At 42.7% G+C, this 19655-nt stretch overlaps 1 protein-coding gene across 1 annotated transcript; it reads left to right on the top strand.

Annotated features, from left to right (window-relative positions):
• Positions 1 to 498: 498 nt before the first annotated feature.
• LOC124262303 (adenosine deaminase AGSA-like) lies at positions 499 to 19449 on the top strand. The gene is given in 10 exon segments (XM_046696789.1): positions 499 to 874; positions 2757 to 2903; positions 9394 to 9460; positions 10911 to 11121; positions 14156 to 14283; positions 15140 to 15249; positions 15252 to 15344; positions 16314 to 16471; positions 17801 to 18003; positions 19171 to 19449. Coding segments are annotated over 10 exon segments (1563 nt in total). The 5' UTR covers positions 499 to 549; the 3' UTR covers positions 19292 to 19449.
• The last annotated feature ends 206 nt before the right edge of the window (positions 19450 to 19655 follow it).

The raw sequence follows: 19655 nt of genomic DNA, 5'->3' as shown, positions 1-19655 counted from the left end.
TAGTTTATATACATGTATTAGATATTTGCCGAAACAACTTTCTCAATAATTTCTGGGAATACTATATATGTTACAGTAAATCTGTATAATCAGTATATATGTATTTCCATCAGGGATTATGTATATTTACTACACTGATTCATTATACATATTTACTGAAATCAAGATCTGATACAGGGACAGTTCTGATGTGAAAGACATGCTCATTGCCTGGCTAGCTGACAACAACACCGTCGATTGGACCAGGGGGCTGAATTTTGAGCAATTCAAGAAGAATTCCAGTCACCATATAAACGTATTTATAATGTGATATAGGCCCAAGGTACAAGGCCACGGTCTTGGTTAAAGACCGAGGGTGGAGGTCCATCTAGTCTGACCATCCACCACTGGTTTTAGAATACATTATCTTGTCGATGGAAGATTTGTGTAATCGTGTAATATTCCAGGTGATCTACCCACTTATAGACCAAATATGTGTAATCTTATCTGTGTGTGACAGGCACGTCGTCAGAGCAAACCCTGGATACAGAGGTACCAGTCGCTTCGAAAATGACGCATTCATGTGCAAAATGGTGTTTTCCTTTATTGATATTAAACGTTTTATTTATTCACATTGCATGTATATCAAAATCGGAATACACTGTTGAAAAACATCGCATTATGAATCTGGAGGAATCAGCGAGGTTCGGATCGTCACTTGTCTTGAACAAACAAGAGAGACTGATTAGTGATATATTAACCACAGCCAAACGTGCGGAGATTGAAGAGTCTCGGGTCAACGGTACCGTATTCCCCCCAGCCATTAACTTCTTCGAATCCAGGAAACTTATAGACTCGAGCAAAGTCTTCCAGATTATCAAGCGTATGCCTAAGGGTAGGTATTCCTAACAGGTGCGTGGTCTTTCTTTGCAGGTGCACGTTCACACGTGCCAGGTGTGTGTCTACACGTACTTGCCCCTTTTCTTTGTCTTTTTATGCGTCCCTGCATGTTCAATGTACGTGCCTATATGTACATGTGTATATGTTACAGTGAATATGTAAAACCAGGGAATATGTATAATCCCTGAAATTTTCAATGAGTAAGTATAATGTCTGATTCACTCTGTGAGTATATTAGTGGTGGTCCAATTGATTGAACGAACGTAATGACTAAACGACCAAGCAATCGATCACATTTTGTCATAATCGAACACAAACAATTTTGGAACACTTGTTTGCATTGACAATATTTATCACAAGGTTGGTTTTGTTTGTTGCGTTTCATAAGCACTACAAGCTCGTTCCAAGTCATGATTAAAATTTATCTTGAAGACTCCAGGAAATTTATGTTCCTAACATATTAGTCATCCTTTAAAGACATCATAATTTGCCCAAACAACCGAAAGAACTACATGTTTTGTTCTTTATTTTGTGTACATTAACAAACATAACCAGGACAATTTGATAAATAACGCTAACCAACTATTTTCGATGATTGATCGGTTGTAATGAACCAATCATCAATTATCAGATTTTAACCAATTCCCAACACTAGAGTATATACAATCACTGAAATTGTCAGGGATTATACATAGTCACTGAAAAATAGACTAGAATTTAAGACATATTCCCTGAGATCAATTCTTGTGTACTTTGAGGGATATTTCTTCCAAAAAGATGTGAAATCAGACTTTTGTATTAAGCAGGATAGAGACGTTTCTTTGCTACAATGATATCTATATTCAACATAATATCTTTATACATGTTTGATGTACATAAGGCTGGCTGGGTATGGTTTTACGCCGCTTTTTGCAATATTCCAGCAATATCACGACAGGGGGACACCAGAAATGGGCTTCACAAGTTGTACCCATGTGGGGAATCGAACGCAGGCCTTCGGCGTGACGAGCGAACGCTTTAACCACTAGGCTACCCCACCGCCCCTATGTACATAAGGAAATGTATGATGGACATGTTTGGAGAACATCAATTCAGTTTTTATTTTAACAAGACGGAGATGAGTGGCACCTTGAATTACACTTTACACCAGCCTTGTAGCATTTGCATCTATTTGTCTGGCACCTCTTGACACCAGCACAATTGCACTTAATGACATATTCACTGTAACATACATATTTTTGAATTACTGCATACTTCCAGGTAACTAATACGTGAAAATGAAATAAACATAGTTGTTGTGGGAGATCGAAGAGTTTATTCTTTTCACGACTGAGTTATACACATACAATAAATGTGTGAGTCAGTGCTGGATACCGTCGCTCGCAGCTGCACCACAACATTCTGTAATTAATGAAGTCGATACAGTGATTGAAAGCACGAACAATGATCAATGTCGTACGTCGCGGGGGCGGACACAGCTTTTTGAGAAAGAAGGGGTGCACACAGTTGAGAAAATTGGGGGTGGTGTGGTGTGTGTGTGTGTGGGTGGGTGGGGTGGGGTGGGGTGGGGTGTGATGGTGCACACTTCATTTTCACCCGAGTTTCAATGGTCATTTAATAAACTTACAAGACAAAGGGGTGGGTGGTGGGTGGGCAGCACCCCGTGCAGACTCGCCAGAAATACTCACTTGTTTACGCCGCACATTGTACCCTTATAGGAATTGTACCCACATAGGGAATGGGACTCGGGCGAACGCATTACCCACTGGGTTACTCCGGCACAAGCACGTGGTCAGTTGTAACTTGTGACCCTTCGATCTTCATTATAGTGGACCTCTGCTTCAGTTGTTGCATGATGGGTATTTTTCCTCCTCCAGGTGGCGCTCTTCACACCCATGGGTCAGCCATTACAAGTCTGGATTGGCTGGTGAAGAACGTGACGTACAGGTCCAACTGCTACATGTGCTACGACAACTACGGGCACCTGCAGATGCACTTCTACGATATTCCGCCGAAAAACTCATGTGAGACATACTTTTTATATTCTACGTCGAGGTCGCTTCCTGGGTGATGGGATGTGGGGTTTAGTGTGGCGTTTAAGATTATTGCCCTGTAGTGACGTGCAGACTCTTGTGCGTGCGTGTGTGCGTGTGTGTATTTTTTGTGCTAATCCGGACTAATGTCACCCGTGAAGATTCGGGTTAGAAATGGACAACCCATGCTTGTCGTAAGAGGCGATAAACGGGATCGGGTGGTCAGGCTCGCTGACTTGGTTGAAACATGTCATCGTATCCCAACTACGTAGATCGATGCTCATGCTGTTGATCACTGGATTGTTTGGTCCAGACTCGACTATTTACAGACCTCCGCCATATTGATGGAATATTGCTGAGTGCGTCGTTAAACACTGTACAGTCAAAACATAAATGGTTTCTATAGTTTTTATATAGTACTAGCCCACTGAGACACTGTGTCGTCCTTTCTGTTGTCAGAATCATTACCTCTGACGTCTATGTGGTTGTCAGAATTATTGCCTCTGACGTCAATGTCGTCAGAACATTTAAATCTGATGTTGATGACGTTGTCAGAATCATTCCCTCTGACGTCAATGTGGTTGTCAGAATTATTGCCTCTGACGTCAGTTTTGTCAGAACTTTTAAATCTGATGTTGTTGACGTTGTCAGAATCATTACCTCTGACGTCAATGTGGTTGTTGTCTGACGTCAAGAATCAGAATTACCTCTGACGTCAGTATTATTGCCTGGTTGTCGTCAGAATCTGATGTTGATGACGTTGTCAGAATCATTCCCTCTGACGTCAATGTGGTTGTCAGAATTATTCCCTCAGTGACGTCAGAAGTTTAAAATTGATGTTGTTGACGAATCAGAATCATTACCTCTGACGTCTGACGTCAATTGCCTCTGACGTCAGAATCATTACCTCTGACGTCAATGTGGTTGTCAGATACCGTGGTTCATTACCTCTGACGTCAATGTGGTTGTCAGAATCATTCCCTCTGACGTCAATGTGGTTGTCAGAATCATTCCCTCTGGAGTCAATGTGGTTGTCAGAATCATTCCCTCTGACGTCAATGTGGTTGTCAGAATCACTAAAGTACTGTCGGAAATAGAAATAAAACCAGCTTTATTTTCGCATTGATATCTACAATTTATGTTTTTATTATGTGTTAGTGTGAAATATCTGTTAATGTAAGTTCGGCCTAACTACAGTGTCAGTGGTAGGGAGATAGGAAATGTAGACAAAGGACTTTACTGAGGAGAGATTAGTGCAGAAATGAGACATGCGTTTTTTTCTGTCCAAAGCGACTTATTTGGAACAGACCATGGTTTTATGCAAATTAGTGTGCGATGATATTATATTACAAAGGACAATTTTTAAATGTCCATTTTGAAATTAAACTTAGCTTCATTATAAACGATAGCTAGCGTGAAAAATAATAACTGTAATACTGAAACTATGAAGCTACCATTTAGTCTCACTATCACTATAAGAAGAAACAGGCAGGAAGGGTCAACACAAAGCAAAACGAGGACGGGTGTCGCAGACGCTGGTTAGGGTCGGGCTGGAGGATAGAGATATAAGCTGAGATAAGATAATCCTTTAGGGGATTTAAACTGGGAAGCAAACGGCATGTCATAACAATTTACAAATAATATCCGGGTAACAGAGTAACAGCTAGTCTGTCGTACAGACCCTGAAGCAAATATATCCAAGAAAGCCTTTTACGCAAGTCTAGAAAATGTGGCAAAGTCTAGATTTTCAGCTTCAGAAAAAATGAGGAAAGTCTCAGGATATACTTTCATTATATTTTATATTTTTTACTATGAACTTTTTCAGTAAAATATGTTCATTTCAGAGACTAGTTGTTAGTCTAAGTAACAGCCTAAAACAGTTTTTTTTTCTATTTCCGACAGTACTTTTACCCCTGGCGTCAGTGTCGTAGTCAGGATCATAACTTTTGATGTCATTGAAATATATGCATTTGATCTGAAAGGAATCTCCAAAGAAACGGTAGATTCTATGGGTGAAACGGTACGCTCTTACCACGGTACGGTACGTATAGCGGTACAAGGCCTTCGGTTCGGTCCGTTTGAGAGATGATCATAATATAGAAAGTTGACAACAAGAGCCAAACCTTACATTGTATAACATGGAAAAACCCATAATCTTTGTTATTTTGGATGAACAAAACTGTCATTTCAAAAGGTTAATAAAACGTACATAAAACCGAAAATACCGAAGTTTTGGTTTACATTACGGTATACCGAACCGAAGGGTAAATACCACGGTTCTACTAATACCGCGGTATACCGTTTCATCCCTAGTAGATTCCTTGAATCCGTGGGAAATCTTGACTTGCTTCCTTTAGAACCTTTGCCTTATACCCCCATTTCTCTGGGCTGCGGCACGGAAGGACCTTCGCGGACGTGCGCGGAATGGAATCTACGGACGAGCTTCGGTCTTTTTGCGCGGAAAATTGGAGAAAATGCCACGGAAAAATGTAAATTGATACTCCTTTGGAACATTTACGGATTCTTCGGAACACAAACGGCAAAACGACTGCAAAACCTAGGCAAAGCGGCAGAAAATTCCACGGAGAAACTACGGAACACCTAGGAACGAGTAGATTCGGATAATTTGCAGAACACACTCGGAAACCGCGGAACATGCGAGGAATAGCTGCGTTAGGTTACGGTACTAATCCAGATGGCGGGGAAGAACTTCGGAAACACTGCGGAAACACGCGGAATATTTGCATTCAGGACGGAATAAGCACGTATACACCGCGGATGACCCTCGTAAATCGAATCGAACGCGTCATTTCTGCGGAAATTTCGGTAGAGATCAAAGGAATTTCGCCTGAGTCCGCCTATAAAAACGCTGTTTCGACCACGGAAGCTCATTCCACTACTGGAAACATGGAAAACTACTGGAAACATGGAAAACTTGGAACTCCTCCACACGGAAAAGCCTACTGAAAAGTTGTATAACTTGGAGCTGCTTCTACATGAGTACAATGAACTGCAACAAGGTATTGCCATCCACAACAGAAGACGAGTAAGACGAAGGGCATACACTCCCAAACGGTTCTGGAAGCGTCCATGGTTGAGTGGAGCGAAGACATGGTCTTGGTAACTATGACAAACTGATGGAGGAGCTCCGTTTCGAAGACAAACGGTACGTCTTCAACTCCCTCCGGGTGCCACCTAACCTGACGAGTTGCTGATGGTCTTGGCTCCTCGACTAACAAAGAAGGACACAAATTAAGGGCCGCACTCTTGCTGAAACTTGTTGTCACCATGCGTCATCTGGCTTCTGGTGACAAATATCAAACTCTGGCATATAACTTCAGGGCCCCGTTCCTCGAAGCGATCGTAGCGCTACGACAGTAAGTCTATGTTAAAATATGGGAGTTACGATCCTCCTCGCTTTGAGGAATGGGGCCCAGGGTATCTCGTCACACCATTGCAAGCTTCCTACTCGAGGTATGTCAGGCTATCATCGATCACTACAAAGACGAAGTAATACAGTGTCCACATACTGATCAGGAATGGAGATCACTCAGGTTCCTGTGGATAGACGTTGGTGGAATGGAGCACATGTCCGGTGCTCAGATCTTCAACGCCTCACAGCTTAAAGAATGCATCGAAGATATATGACGACGTCGACACGCCATATTTCCACTGGGGGACGACGCGGTTGGCCTCAGAAAGTATCTCATGAAACCATACTCCAGACGGGGGCTCACAGACGATGAATTGTTTTTTAAGTATAGGATATCCAGAGCACGCAGAGTTGTTGAGAATGCCTTGGGCACCTTGGCCAATTGGCAATTCCTTCTAACTGCACTGCATCAGGGACCCAGATGTCGTCAGAAGTATGGTTGAAGCTGTCGTCTGTCTTCACAACATACTGCGCACGAGGTACACCTGCATTCAGAGCGCAGTGCCCGTAGAGAAGACGAAGACCACAACATCATCCCTAGGCAGTGGCGTGAGACAGCCAACATGCATGATTTGTCAAATGTGGTGGTCCCAACAGAGACACTATAGAGGCCGGGAAACAGTGGGAGTACCTCAAGCTCTACTTCAACAGTGAAGTTGGAAGAGACGCTTGGCAACCCTACATCATCAGACAGAAACAAGTGTGAAGTTGCCCTTAGATCTTCAGATGACGTCACTAACTGTGTTGCCCTCAGATCTTCAGCTGACGTCACTAACTGTGTTGCCCTTAGATCTTCAGCTGACGTCACTAACTGTGTTGCCCTTAGATCTTCAGCTGACGTCACTAACTGTGTTGCCCTTAGATCTTCAGCTGACGTCACTAACTGTGTTGCCCTTAGATCTTCAGCTGACGTCACTAACTGTGTGTTGTGTAATGTGAACGTGAACAGTGACAGGTGGCTTGACCCTACTTCCATTGTGCTAACAAGTGACATGTACTCCGGGAGTAACAGGGAGATACAGCTGGACTGTAGACTTATTTTGCAAATCAGTGACATTACTGAAAGCATGATCTCTGTATTTCTCTCATTCCGACTTCATTCCATGGCTTCTTCTTTATTTTCTATTCTTGTTTTAAATATTGTAACAGCCATATAGAACATTTTTTAAAGGATAACAACATTTTTATTTCGTGAGTGCGACGTTTGCTTGACAACGGTACATGAACCTGTATCGAAACGTTGCGCCCACGAAATAAAAATGTTGTTATCCTTAAAAAAATGTTCTATATGGCTGTTACAATATTTAAAACAAGAATACAAAATAAAGAAGAAGCCCACAGAAGTTGTTATCCATAAAAAAATGTTCTATATTGTACGTCTCAACTCCTAAAATGCCACTCAAACAAATTGTAACAACATTTTAGTTATTAATGCGTTGACTTTTTCTGTCATTAAATTATGTTGAATGTTTACTGTTTTCATTCCAAGTTTCAAGCATGACATGCATTTTCATTGGGGTTGCTATATGTAACCCCGATGGGGATGAATTCATGCCTATTAAAAGTTGTCGTATGTTGCAGCCTCACCAGTATATACTATCGGGCAAGAGAAAGTGAACACTACAAAACCTAGTGTCGTAATAGCTAAACTCAGTGATTGCACCCTGCACAATGCAGTTAATATTGGCACTAAGTTTTGTGGTGTTCACATTCTTTGCCCGGCAGTATAGATACCAAGGAAACCACTACAAAATGAGAAGTATCCACATCGTCTATAAGGAACTTGTCTTGAAATTGCAATCGAAATCTTCAAAGTAATCCTCATTTGCAAGTGTCAAGGATGACATGCATTTTCAAAGGGGTTGCAAGATGTAACCCCTGTGGAGATGCATACACGTATTACCAATTGTGATGGCCTCTTTAGCTCTCTGGGAAGAATAGCTCCACAGTACCTCATGGTTGTCCTTTGGTAAAGCTCCTGATTGCATTTATAGGGCTGAAATAGTGCAACTCTAGCACTCTGGGAAGAATAAAGCTAAGTACCTCATGCTTGGGGTAAAAGTGCCCTAAGTATCCATGGCGTCGACGTGCATGTAGAATCAACAAATACTGCATAGATTAAGACATTTTAATTCATGAAAGTAAAGCGGACAATGACAATAATAACACTATTTACACTACTAACACATCACAGTTTTAAGGCCCACCACAGTTCATTTAACTGTCACAGTTTTTAAAGGTCCATGACATGCGGAAAGGGAAGGGAGCGTTGCGGAAGGCCTGCGAAATACTTGCGTTACTTGCGTTTTAAACATAAGGAATGACTAATTTCCGCAATCGAGCTTTTGAACATGTTAAGCCCATTTGCGGAATATTTTTGACTGGCGGAAGAGTAAGGAAGATGAGGAACACGTACGCATTAACCGTGTCGTATTGCCGCGGATGAAAGGGGAAGATTTTCGAAAAAATGGTGGAATACAGCATTTTTGCATCCGCGGCAATAGAATGGGTTGGACGGAAGGGAAAAAGATGTTTCAGAAACCGCGAGACAGACTAAATTACTGACATCTTTACTCGTTCATAATGTCATTATTTCATCTGTCGCGAGTTTTTTAGATTTTTTATTATTTTCATGACACCAAAGTCTTAATCTGTCGTATTGATGAACAATCCTAGTTCGAATCACCGATCTTGCACAATGGTGTCGGAGAGGGCACATCGCATTGTTTTAGTAAACAGCTACCCGATACATCGACATAGACTAACGCTTGTTTCTGAATATATAATTTTTAATGTAACAAATAAACCCATTTAAATTAAAAAGGAGCCCCAAAGAGACCCTAGACTTGCTTCATTCAGGGCTTTAGCATTGCAGGGAGGGCAAGGCAGTAGGGAAAAATAATGTGGTTCAGGGACTGTGAGACAGACTAACATTGACAGAATAATGTAAGTTAAACATATTTTTCAAAGAATTTTGCACCTGTTGTTTGGACGAACTATATTCAACTCGTGTGCTTGTTGATGACCTAAATATTTTCCATCATGCAGATTGCCAATGGGAAAGTGTGCAGCACATGCGGGAACGGTCAGGGGACGCTCAGCTGTTTGACCAGCAGTGAGTAGCTTGCAGTGACACGGGTGACGTTCCCCACGGCCCTTTGCAACAGCATTTAGGAATTCATATTCAAAATTATTCAAATATATATTTTAAAGGAAGAGGTATGATAAACGTTGGTAAGAGTTCCTCCCCTTCCCCCATCCAAAATAATGAATTGGGTTAATTACATGTATACTAAAATTATTGAGACCTATTTCAGCAATTACTAGAGAACTCAAAATAGGTGAGGTGAGGTGAAATATAACGTGCTTGAGATATTTGCATGCGTGTGTATGTGTATGTGCGGCTGCTTGTACTAGCCCAGACTTAAGCTGGTTTTATAGTGCTAGCCCACTGTGATACCATGCCGCAGTGAAGCATGAATACCCCACTCAGACACATTATACTGACTCCGAGCCGACCAGTCCTTGTTGTACCCATTAATGCCGAGCGCCAGGCAGGGAACCAACTAGTACCATATTTTAACGTTTTTGGTATGACGCGGTCGGGGATCGAACCCGCGACCTTCCGCTCTCCGGGCGGACGCTCTAACCACTACACCACGGAGGCGGTTCACAAAAATAACTAAAAGCCCAAAAATTAATTACAATATATTGGGTTGAACCACGTTGCCTTACCTCTGTTAATCTGCGGAAGAAGGAAGTGGGCAATAAGGGGGAACGGAAGGAAGTCTTTCCTAAAAGTCAGCTGGGCCAACCAGTTCTGCAAATATTAGTGCAACAAAGCAAACAGTTATGAAAGTCTTATGAAAACATTCCTTTTGCAATCTCTGAATTCACAATGACATTTAGAAAGTGGTCAGATGTACCATGTTAATTTGGAACTACACTTTCTCAATGAAGTACATATTTTAGTTCATTTTTCTTAGGTTGAGTCCCACCCGGGATTCGAACCCACACCCGCATTTACGGAGCGTTGCCATCTCTGCATTTAAGATGTGACGTCACGTTTCACTTTTTATAGCGGCCAATTTGGTTTCTGAATTCTTAGTCGCTATATGGCTGAAATAATTTTAATTCATTCTGCATTCTCTGTTCCACTGGATGAAGCGGCCAGGTCTGTATATATCATATCTGGCACGCACGCACGCACGCACGCACGCACACAAACCAAAACCCAAACCAAACAAACAAAGCAAAACAACAACAACAACAACAACAACAACAACACACATTCATACATACATATAGATGTTTGTCATTTCATCTGCACCCATTACAGGTTGCCGTCTATTGTGTTCCGTGTACGAGGAGGTTTCTGATCTGAGGAATTGTTTCTTTTACAAAACGAAATTGCCGAATGAAGGTTGTGACGAAATGAGAGCAACACAACCCTTACTTTAGAATTGGAAATGTCAAATTTTTGTCATACATTTTCATGCAGAGGTAATGTGTCAGAATATACGGTCAGCGATACTTAAAAAGTGAGTTTAATATACCCTTTTCAGACTCATAAGAAACATCAGCATCATCGTTGACGACCCAGATTCCACCTATGTCACCGTGGACGATGTTTGGCACAAGTTTAGTCTGTATTTTAAGGTTGTCAATGGATTATATCGCTATACACCGGTATTCAAGGATTACTTACAACAAGCACTGAGGGAGTTTGAGGAGGATAATGTCCAGTACGTGGAGATCAGAGTTACACTATCCCCGGTGAGTCTGTATTGATGTCGCTATAAGACGTAGCTCGGTACACAGAGATCAGAGCTACACTGTCCCCGGTGATGTCTGTATGATATCGCTATAAGACGTAGCTCTGTACACAGAGATCAGAGCTACACTATCCCCGGTGAGTCTGTATTGATGTCGCTATAAGACGTAGCTCTGTACATAGAGATCAGAGCTACACTATCCCCGGTGAGTCTGTATTGATGTCGCTATAAGACGTAGCTCGGTACACAGAGATCAGAGCTACACTATCCCCGGTGAGTCTGTATTGATGTCGCTATAAGACGTAGCTCGGTACACAGAGATCAGAGCTACACTATCCCCGGTGAGTCTGTATTGATATCGCTATAAGACGTAGCTCGGTACACAGAGATCAGAGCTACACTATCCCCGGTGAGTCTGTATTGATGTCGCTATAAGACGTAGCTCGGTACACAGAGATCAGAGCTACACTATCCCCGGTGAGTCTGTATGGGTATCGCTATAAGACGTAGCTCGGTACACAGAGATCAGAGCTACACTATCCCCGGTGAGTCTGTATTGATGTCGCTAGAAGACGTAGCTCGGTACACAGAGAGATCAGAGCTACACTGTCCCCGGTGAGTCTGTATTGATATCGCTATAAGACGTAGCTCGGTACACAGAGATCAGAGCTACACTGTCCCCGGTGAGTCTGTATTGATATCGCTATAAGACGTAGCTCGGTACACAGAGATCAGAGCTACACTGTCCCCGGTGAGTCTGTATTGATATCGCTATAAGACGTAGCTCGGTACACAGAGATCAGAGCTACACTGTCCCCGGTGAGTCTGTATTGATATCGCTATAAGACGTAGCTCGGTACACAGAGATCAGAGCTACACTGTCCCCGGTGAGTCTGTATTGATGTCGCTGTAAGATGTAGCTCGGTACACAGAGATCAGAGCTACACTGTCCCCGGTGAGTCTGTATTGTATCGCTATGACGTAGCTCTGGTACACAGAGATGTACACTGTCCCCGGTGAGTCTGATCGCTATAAGACGTAGCTCGGTACACAGAGATCAGAGCTACACTGTCGGTGAGTCTGTATTGATGTCGCTATAAGACGTATACACAGAGATCAGGCTACACTGTCCCCGGTGAGTCTGTATTGATGTCGCTGTAAGACGTAGCTCGGTACACAGAGATCAGACACTGTCCCCGGTGAGATGTATTGAGCTATAAGACAGCTCTCCGGTGTCCTATCCCCGGTGAGAGTCTGTATTGATGTCGCTGTAAGATGTAGCTCGGTACACAGAGATCAGAGCTACACTGTCCCCGGTGAGTCTGTATTGATGTCGCTAGAAGACGTAGCTCGGTACACAGAGATCAGAGCTACACTGTCCCCGGTGAGTCTGTATTGATGTCGCTATAAGACGTAGCTCGGTACACAGAGATCAGAGCTACACTGTCCCCGGTGAGTCTGTATTGATGTCGCTATAAGACGTAGCTCGGTACACAGAGATCAGAGCTACACTGTCCCCGGTGAGTCTGTATTGATGTCGCTAGAAGACGTAGCTCTGTACACAGAGATCAGAGCTACACTGTCCCCGGTGAGTCTGTATTGATGTCGCTATAAGACGTAGCTCGGTACACAGAGATCAGAGCTACACTGTCCCCGGTGAGTCTGTATTGATGTCGCTATAAGACGTAGCTCGGTACACAGAGATCAGAGCTACACTGTCCCCGGTGAGTCTGTATTGATGTCGCTATAAGACGTAGCTCGGTACACAGAGATCAGAGCTACACTGTCCCCGGTGAGTCTGTATTGATGTCGCTATAAGACGTAGCTCGCTACACAGAGATCAGAGCTACACTGTCCGCGGTGAGTCTGTATTGATATCGCTATAAGACGTGGCTCGGTATACAGAGATTAGAGCTACACTATCCCCGGTGAGTCTGTATTGATGTCGCTATAAGACCTAGCTCGCTACACAGAGATCAGTAGCTCGCTACACAGAGATCAGAGCCACACTGTCCGCGGTGAGTCTGTATTGATATCGCTATAAGACGTAGATCAGAGCTACATGGGTATCGCTGGAGGGAGTGTCAAGGAGGGCTAGTGCAGTATTTGCGTCTCGCAGGCATGCCAGAAATTTATGGTCTCTGGTTCGAATCTTAGATTCGCCCTGTTATTGTTTCTGAATTTTGTCACATCAACCCAATTCTCGTGGGAATCCCACACCATGTCGGCGCGCTGTTATATAACAATATTATTATATACAATAGGGTGAAACGTTAGGTTAAGGGGAATACCAATATCATTTTAAATTGCAGCTGTGGGACTAGAACAAGTATGATAATCTCCCGGGTTGTACACATTTATGGGTGGGAAACATTTAATAACTACTGACCTATGGGCCCAACACTATCAAGATCACTTGGGGGAAATAGAGATTCTGTTTATCAGTGATAAGGGTATGTTGGGTATATTGTTACACAGCCGCAGTAATCCCTGTTTCTTATTGGGCCTGTAAGTCTCGCGAGGGCTACTTCCGGTACTAAGCTGGTTCCCGACTCCCTTTGCGCTCGCCAACTTGCGACATGCGAGACGGGGCCCAGGTTACTTCCGGTAACAGATTTCCGGTGATTAGCGCATATTCAAGAACCAGTTCTGGTTCCAAATTGCGCGACCGCCAAATATGACTTTACTAGACCGGAACATGTGTACAACCATGCTTCGCTGTCACAGCATTAACAATCGTAATAGTTGGCTAATTTTGGGGGTGGTTAGATCGGAAATGTGTTATTCCTGCAACGAGTATCGGTTCCTTACTGTCAAATGACAATCATGAGGCCATTCGAAAGGGAATGAAACGTTGTTTGTCACCGGAAGTACTAAACAACGCAAGGTCTCGCGAAGTGCCGTGACCTACTTACGGGCCCTATTGATGATGTTATTTCCTAAAGCAGTACGAGGCCTTTCAAAGTGAACTCCAGATTATGTAGGCCTTCATGTTGAACCACCTACCTCTATAACCAACACGTTCATGTGTCCAGCTGTATGAACTGGATGGGACCAAGCACGACCAGGAGCACAAGCTGGTGACGTATCGAGACACCGTCAATGACTACATGGCATCACATCCAGACTTCATTGGATGCAAGCTGATACAGAGCGGGATAAGGTAACACACTGACTTATACAAGTGAGATTCCGAGATTTTGACTGACTGACTGAGTTTGGTTTTACGCCGCTTTTAGCAATATTCCAGCAACATCACGGCGGGGAACACCAGAAATGGGCTTCTCACATTGTGCCCTTGTGGGGATTCGAACCCGGGTCTTCGGCGTGACGAGCCAACGCTTTAACCACTAGGCTACCCAAACGCCCCCCGAAATTTTGAACCGTGCAGAGCAAGTGTGTACCTTTGACTAATGATCTGTGAAGATCCAGGTTAGAATTATTCTTCAGTAACCCATGCTTGTCTTAAGAAGCGACTAACGGGATCGGGTGGTCAGGCTCGATGACACGGTTGACACATGTCATCGCATCCCAATTGCGTAGATCGATGCTCACGATGTTGATTACTGCATTGTCTGGCCCAGATTGGATTATTTAAGGACCACCGCCCTATAGCCTGAATATTGCTCAGTGCACCGTTAAATAAACGCACAAACAAAACCTTTGACTCATGCCAGTGCCATAGACAGCGCATGAATTCAAGCGGAAGTGTTACACGTTCAATATATCCAGGAGTTAGGACTCCGAAAGCTGAATATAGGTGGCTGCAGGAAGAACGCGGGCCAAAATAGAAATCGTGTGAAGAAGTTGTGGACCATCCCCCGTAAGGTGGCAAAGTGATAGCGCGACTTCAGTCGGGCATGATGAACATGAAAGTAGTTCTATTATTAAAAGAGATATGCCTCCTCGTCCCCTGAAAAATATCTGAGAAAGGTATCCATGATTATTTTGTGTTTGAAGTATTTTGTCCCCATCGTGGCTCCAACACGTCACTTCAGCACAGTAATGTTTTTTTTCAGATTTTTCAAGAGAGTGGACATTCTGGATGATATAAAGAGTTACATTAAATATCAACAGAATTACTCGGACATTCTCCGTGGCTTCGATCTGATTGGTCAGGAAGGTCCGGGAATCCACTGAGCTACTATCTGGATGATCTCCTGTATCCCTCCACACTGAACCCGCCGGTCTCTGTGCCATATTTCTTCCACGCCGGGGAAACAGGCATGTGCCGCCATTTTGTAATTCTCAGTAGTTCAAATACGCCATTGACGTCGGTGTTTTTGTTGGCGCAATCCATACATGTTAGACACATTTCACTTATGAATGACACAGTGAACTCTTACCTGACATAATCAAGTCATGTTTAGATCAACCAAATTAAATTTGAAATAAAGTATCACCTGTTTGATACAATCCAATCACAATCACAATCTACCCGAGCTTGATGCATTTAATTCTGCCCGAGACAATCCACACGTTTGATACAATCCGTTCATTCTTGACACAATCCACTCCTACATTACACAATCTATTCCTGTCTGGCACAATCTATTTCTTCCTGACAAAATCTTCTCGTCCACAAGTGCATGGCATGGTCCACTCCTGTCTGACATAATCCACTCCTGTCTGACACAATCCACTACACTACTGTCTGACACAATCCACTACACTACTGTCTGATACAGTCTACTCCTGTCTGACACAATCCACTACACTACTGTCTGATACAGTCTACTCCTGTCTGACACAATCCACCAAAACCAAAACCAAGACCAAAACCCACTCCTCCAAACACAATCCTCTCCTGCATAACACAATCCGATCCTATCTGACTCAATCCAGCCCTTTCTAACACTACCCTGCCTGACTAAACCTACTGGCATTAGATATTTCAATTATCTATCGACATTATTGTCTTCTATCCAAAACCGATATTCCCCTTCCATCCCGGTTTAAATCAGATCTGTGTAAAGGTGTCATTTTTGGCAATTAAGATGTCGAGTAAGGATGGGAACAAGTTGGAGATCGGTCTACCCGGCTCTAAGATGTGATTAACTGCCATTCTGTGGACACGTTCCATTACTTACACGCCTTTGTGAAATAGCCGAATGACCATGCGTAGTGTTGAACAACATAACATCTCTTAAAACTTTGAAATTGTTCAATTCTCTCATATGTGCAATCCCTTAGACTGGGACGGTAGCCAAGTCGATCTGAATCTCATCGACGCCGTCCTGCTCAACTCCACCCGCATCGGCCACGGCTTTGCCCTCTACAAACACCCGGAAGTGATGAAGATGATTAAACAGAAAGATATAGCTATTGAGGTCAACCCGATATCTAACCAGGTGAGCTCATATCTGAATATTTGTGATATAATTATAATTGCAGAAATATACCCGGACTGTTATAACATCTAACTGAAATTAAGAAAAGTGTGAGTAAATGGGACTTTTAAAAGCGAAAGAAGGATAACACATTGTTGATATATAACTATCTAATGACCGCCTCCTTGATTTGGTGGAGAGTAGGTCAGTGGTTCGAATCCTGGACGTTTCATACCAAAAGACATAAAACATGGTACTTGTTGTTTCCCTGCCTTGTGACCGTCCTCGATAATCTCTAGGGTATACGTTACGATAAATCTCCACAACTACCCTGGATGCATCTATGGCTCGGCCTGATAATTTTATTACCTCCCTTTGCTGGCTCCGTATTCTCACAGTAGCCAATCAATATACCTATTGAGGTCAACCCGATATCTAACCAGGCTGGTGGTATATGGTTTAATCTGGAAACTGATCAGGAGTGAGTGAGTAAGCGAACCCCGTTGGTGAAAATATTAACGACCCAACCCATGATAAATCTCGGCTAGAAGCAGGGGGCACCGTTGGTTACCTTTGGGATGACCACTTGTTTTCTTCATGTTAAATCCCCAAATGTCACCTCTGGTAGATGCTACGTATAAGGATATTGGTTTCATGCTAACTTCATGACCTTGCTTTGATTTTTGAAACATTGTCCAGAACCTTTGACGACACTGGTTAACTAGGTATATGACCATCACGTTAAGTAAAAAATATTCCATGGATCAAGGAATTAATTTAATAAAAATGAGTTTAATTTGTAAATCGACAAACCTGTTTACATGATCCGGGCGAATCTGGGATTCGAACATGGGTCTCTAGTATGGGACGCATGGGACAGACGTTTAGCCCCAGACTAATTGCCTGGGCCTAGAGTTTCGATGCTCTATTTGAGCTAAGATAGTCGTAATCGCCATACATTAACATTAACCTACGACTATCTTAGCTCTAAGAGAGCTTCGAAAATCTAGGCCCTGGTTTGTCGCTGGTACACCGAAGGCACGACACGAACCATACCCACGTATCGTGGATCCTAGCTTAGATGGTGGATCATATGTGTCACCGTGATATTGCTTGTGTTAGTTCTCAACAAACATATTCCATCCGTTCTGTTTTCTGTTATTGATAATCGTTTGAAATCCAAGTCGTTGATTCACACTGGAATCGTATTGGATACTAGGTGTTCTTTACCGAATAAAATTATTTATTGAATATTTTCAGATGATAATAATTTCCATTTCCTATTAATATAATTTATAAAAAATCGATATTTTCTGTAATAATTTAAACAATTGTTTTTCTTTATACTAGGTTTTGAAATTAGTGGAAGATTTGCGGAATCATGGGGCGGTAACTCTGTTCGCTGACGGCTACCCGCTGGTAGTAAGCAGTGACGATCCTGCCGCTTGGGGCGCTCTTCCTCTGTCACATGACTTCTATATGGCGTACATGGCGATGACAAGAGAGGATGCAGGTCTAGAGGTGCTGAAACAACTTGCCATCAACTCTATAATGTAAGACTAGACGGATACCCGTCACCCATTCATCTCAGTAGAAATGTGCCAGTTCAGTAGCGAGTTGTGAGGCTGTGATATCCCGGGTTGCAGTCCTTAGACGAACATGACAAGTTGACGAACCGTCGCATCCACAAAATACAAGAAAAAAAGTGTTATCCATACGTTTGTCATACTAGCCTCTGTTATGATATCCGATTTCTCATTCTTGAATCAGTCGATAGGTTTCTCTTCGGGCAGCGCAGCGAGAATAGCGCCGAAGACAAGACAAACCAGTCCAATCTATGATCCATAGTAAGTAAATTTTAAATCCGCGAAGAAAAACCCGATCCATATTTTCACACCTTCAAAGCAGGAGTGGCGTTTTCCTTTAAGGGCACTTCTTACTAGAAGTGAAAAGGAAGGCACTCGTAATTTATTAAGGTGAGGTCGGGGTAGTGAATCTGCGAGAGCTATGGCACTAGTATGGGACCGTATATTGTCTTGCGGACCCTCTACCTTATATGTAACATGTCCCCCACTCATCATAACAAACATTTACTCCATCTGCACCAAATCGTCAATCTGCGAAAGCGATAGCACTCTAACCTCGGGTCTACGTTACTGACTCACAACATTTGGCTATCGAACATTTTCTCTCACACTATATCAGTAGAACTCGTGCCTTCTCGAGGGCCGGTGGGGTAGCCTAGTGGTTAAAGCGTTCGCTTGTCACGCCTAAGACCCGGGTTCTATTCACCATATGGGTACAATGTGTGAAGAGTATTACAAAAAGCGGCGTAAAACTAAAACTCACTCGTTCCTTCTCGAACTGTAGCTCTGGTCAAGGCTTTAAACCTTTAAATCTAAATTCAAAACCTCAAACCATACTGCTAAAGTAGTGTATGTAACCCCATTCACCATTCGTGACCCAGTCGTGTTATTCCGGGACAAGCCGAATAGCGATTCTCTTCTTGTAGGTTACGGAAAGGGGCGAGTGTGGACGAATGCCCATTAACCTCCTGTATAATACTTTTTCATCCACAATTACAGTACATACTTTTGTTGCAAATATTTTCGTTATTCTGCCTTATAGCAGCCAGCCTTGTTGTAATGAAACCTAATATAAACATACATGATGATGACTTTTATTATTATCATTATGTGTATTATTTATATTTTATTCAGGTATAGCGCAATGACAAGTACAGAGAAAATGGAGGCTATGAAGAAATGGGAGAAAAAGTGGAACGAATTTGTCATCGAGACACTGAGGCAACACATCCGTGGTGGACAGGTGGTCGGTTAAATCTCCCTCAGTCGACGTTAACTGACTGATAGTTTTGTTTTATTTGCATTTTTTTTAAATGGGAATACATGTATAGTCTGTTTGCAGTGAAAACGTACCGATGAATTTCACTTTAAACAAAAAAAGGTATATCAAATAAAGTGAAATTAATATTGCGAATCGTCACAATTTTACCTTGCCAACTGAACATTTAAATCTCAGAATTTTATTTATCTTAGGATAAAAGTTGTTTAACAAACGATCATGCAATGAAATCGCTATTATTGGTTTGCATTACAAAAGGGTAAGAGCAGTAGTTGGAACAGAAACAAATGCACGTGTAGTTCATCGTGAGCGTTAACTTAGACCAACTATACTTGTTCTC

The sequence above is a fragment of the Haliotis rubra genome, unplaced genomic scaffold (assembly GCF_003918875.1).
Source record: "Haliotis rubra isolate DU_JTF1 unplaced genomic scaffold, ASM391887v1 Scf83, whole genome shotgun sequence".
NCBI lineage: Eukaryota > Metazoa > Mollusca > Gastropoda > Lepetellida > Haliotidae > Haliotis > Haliotis rubra.
This window is presented reverse-complemented; position numbering and strand designations above follow the sequence as displayed.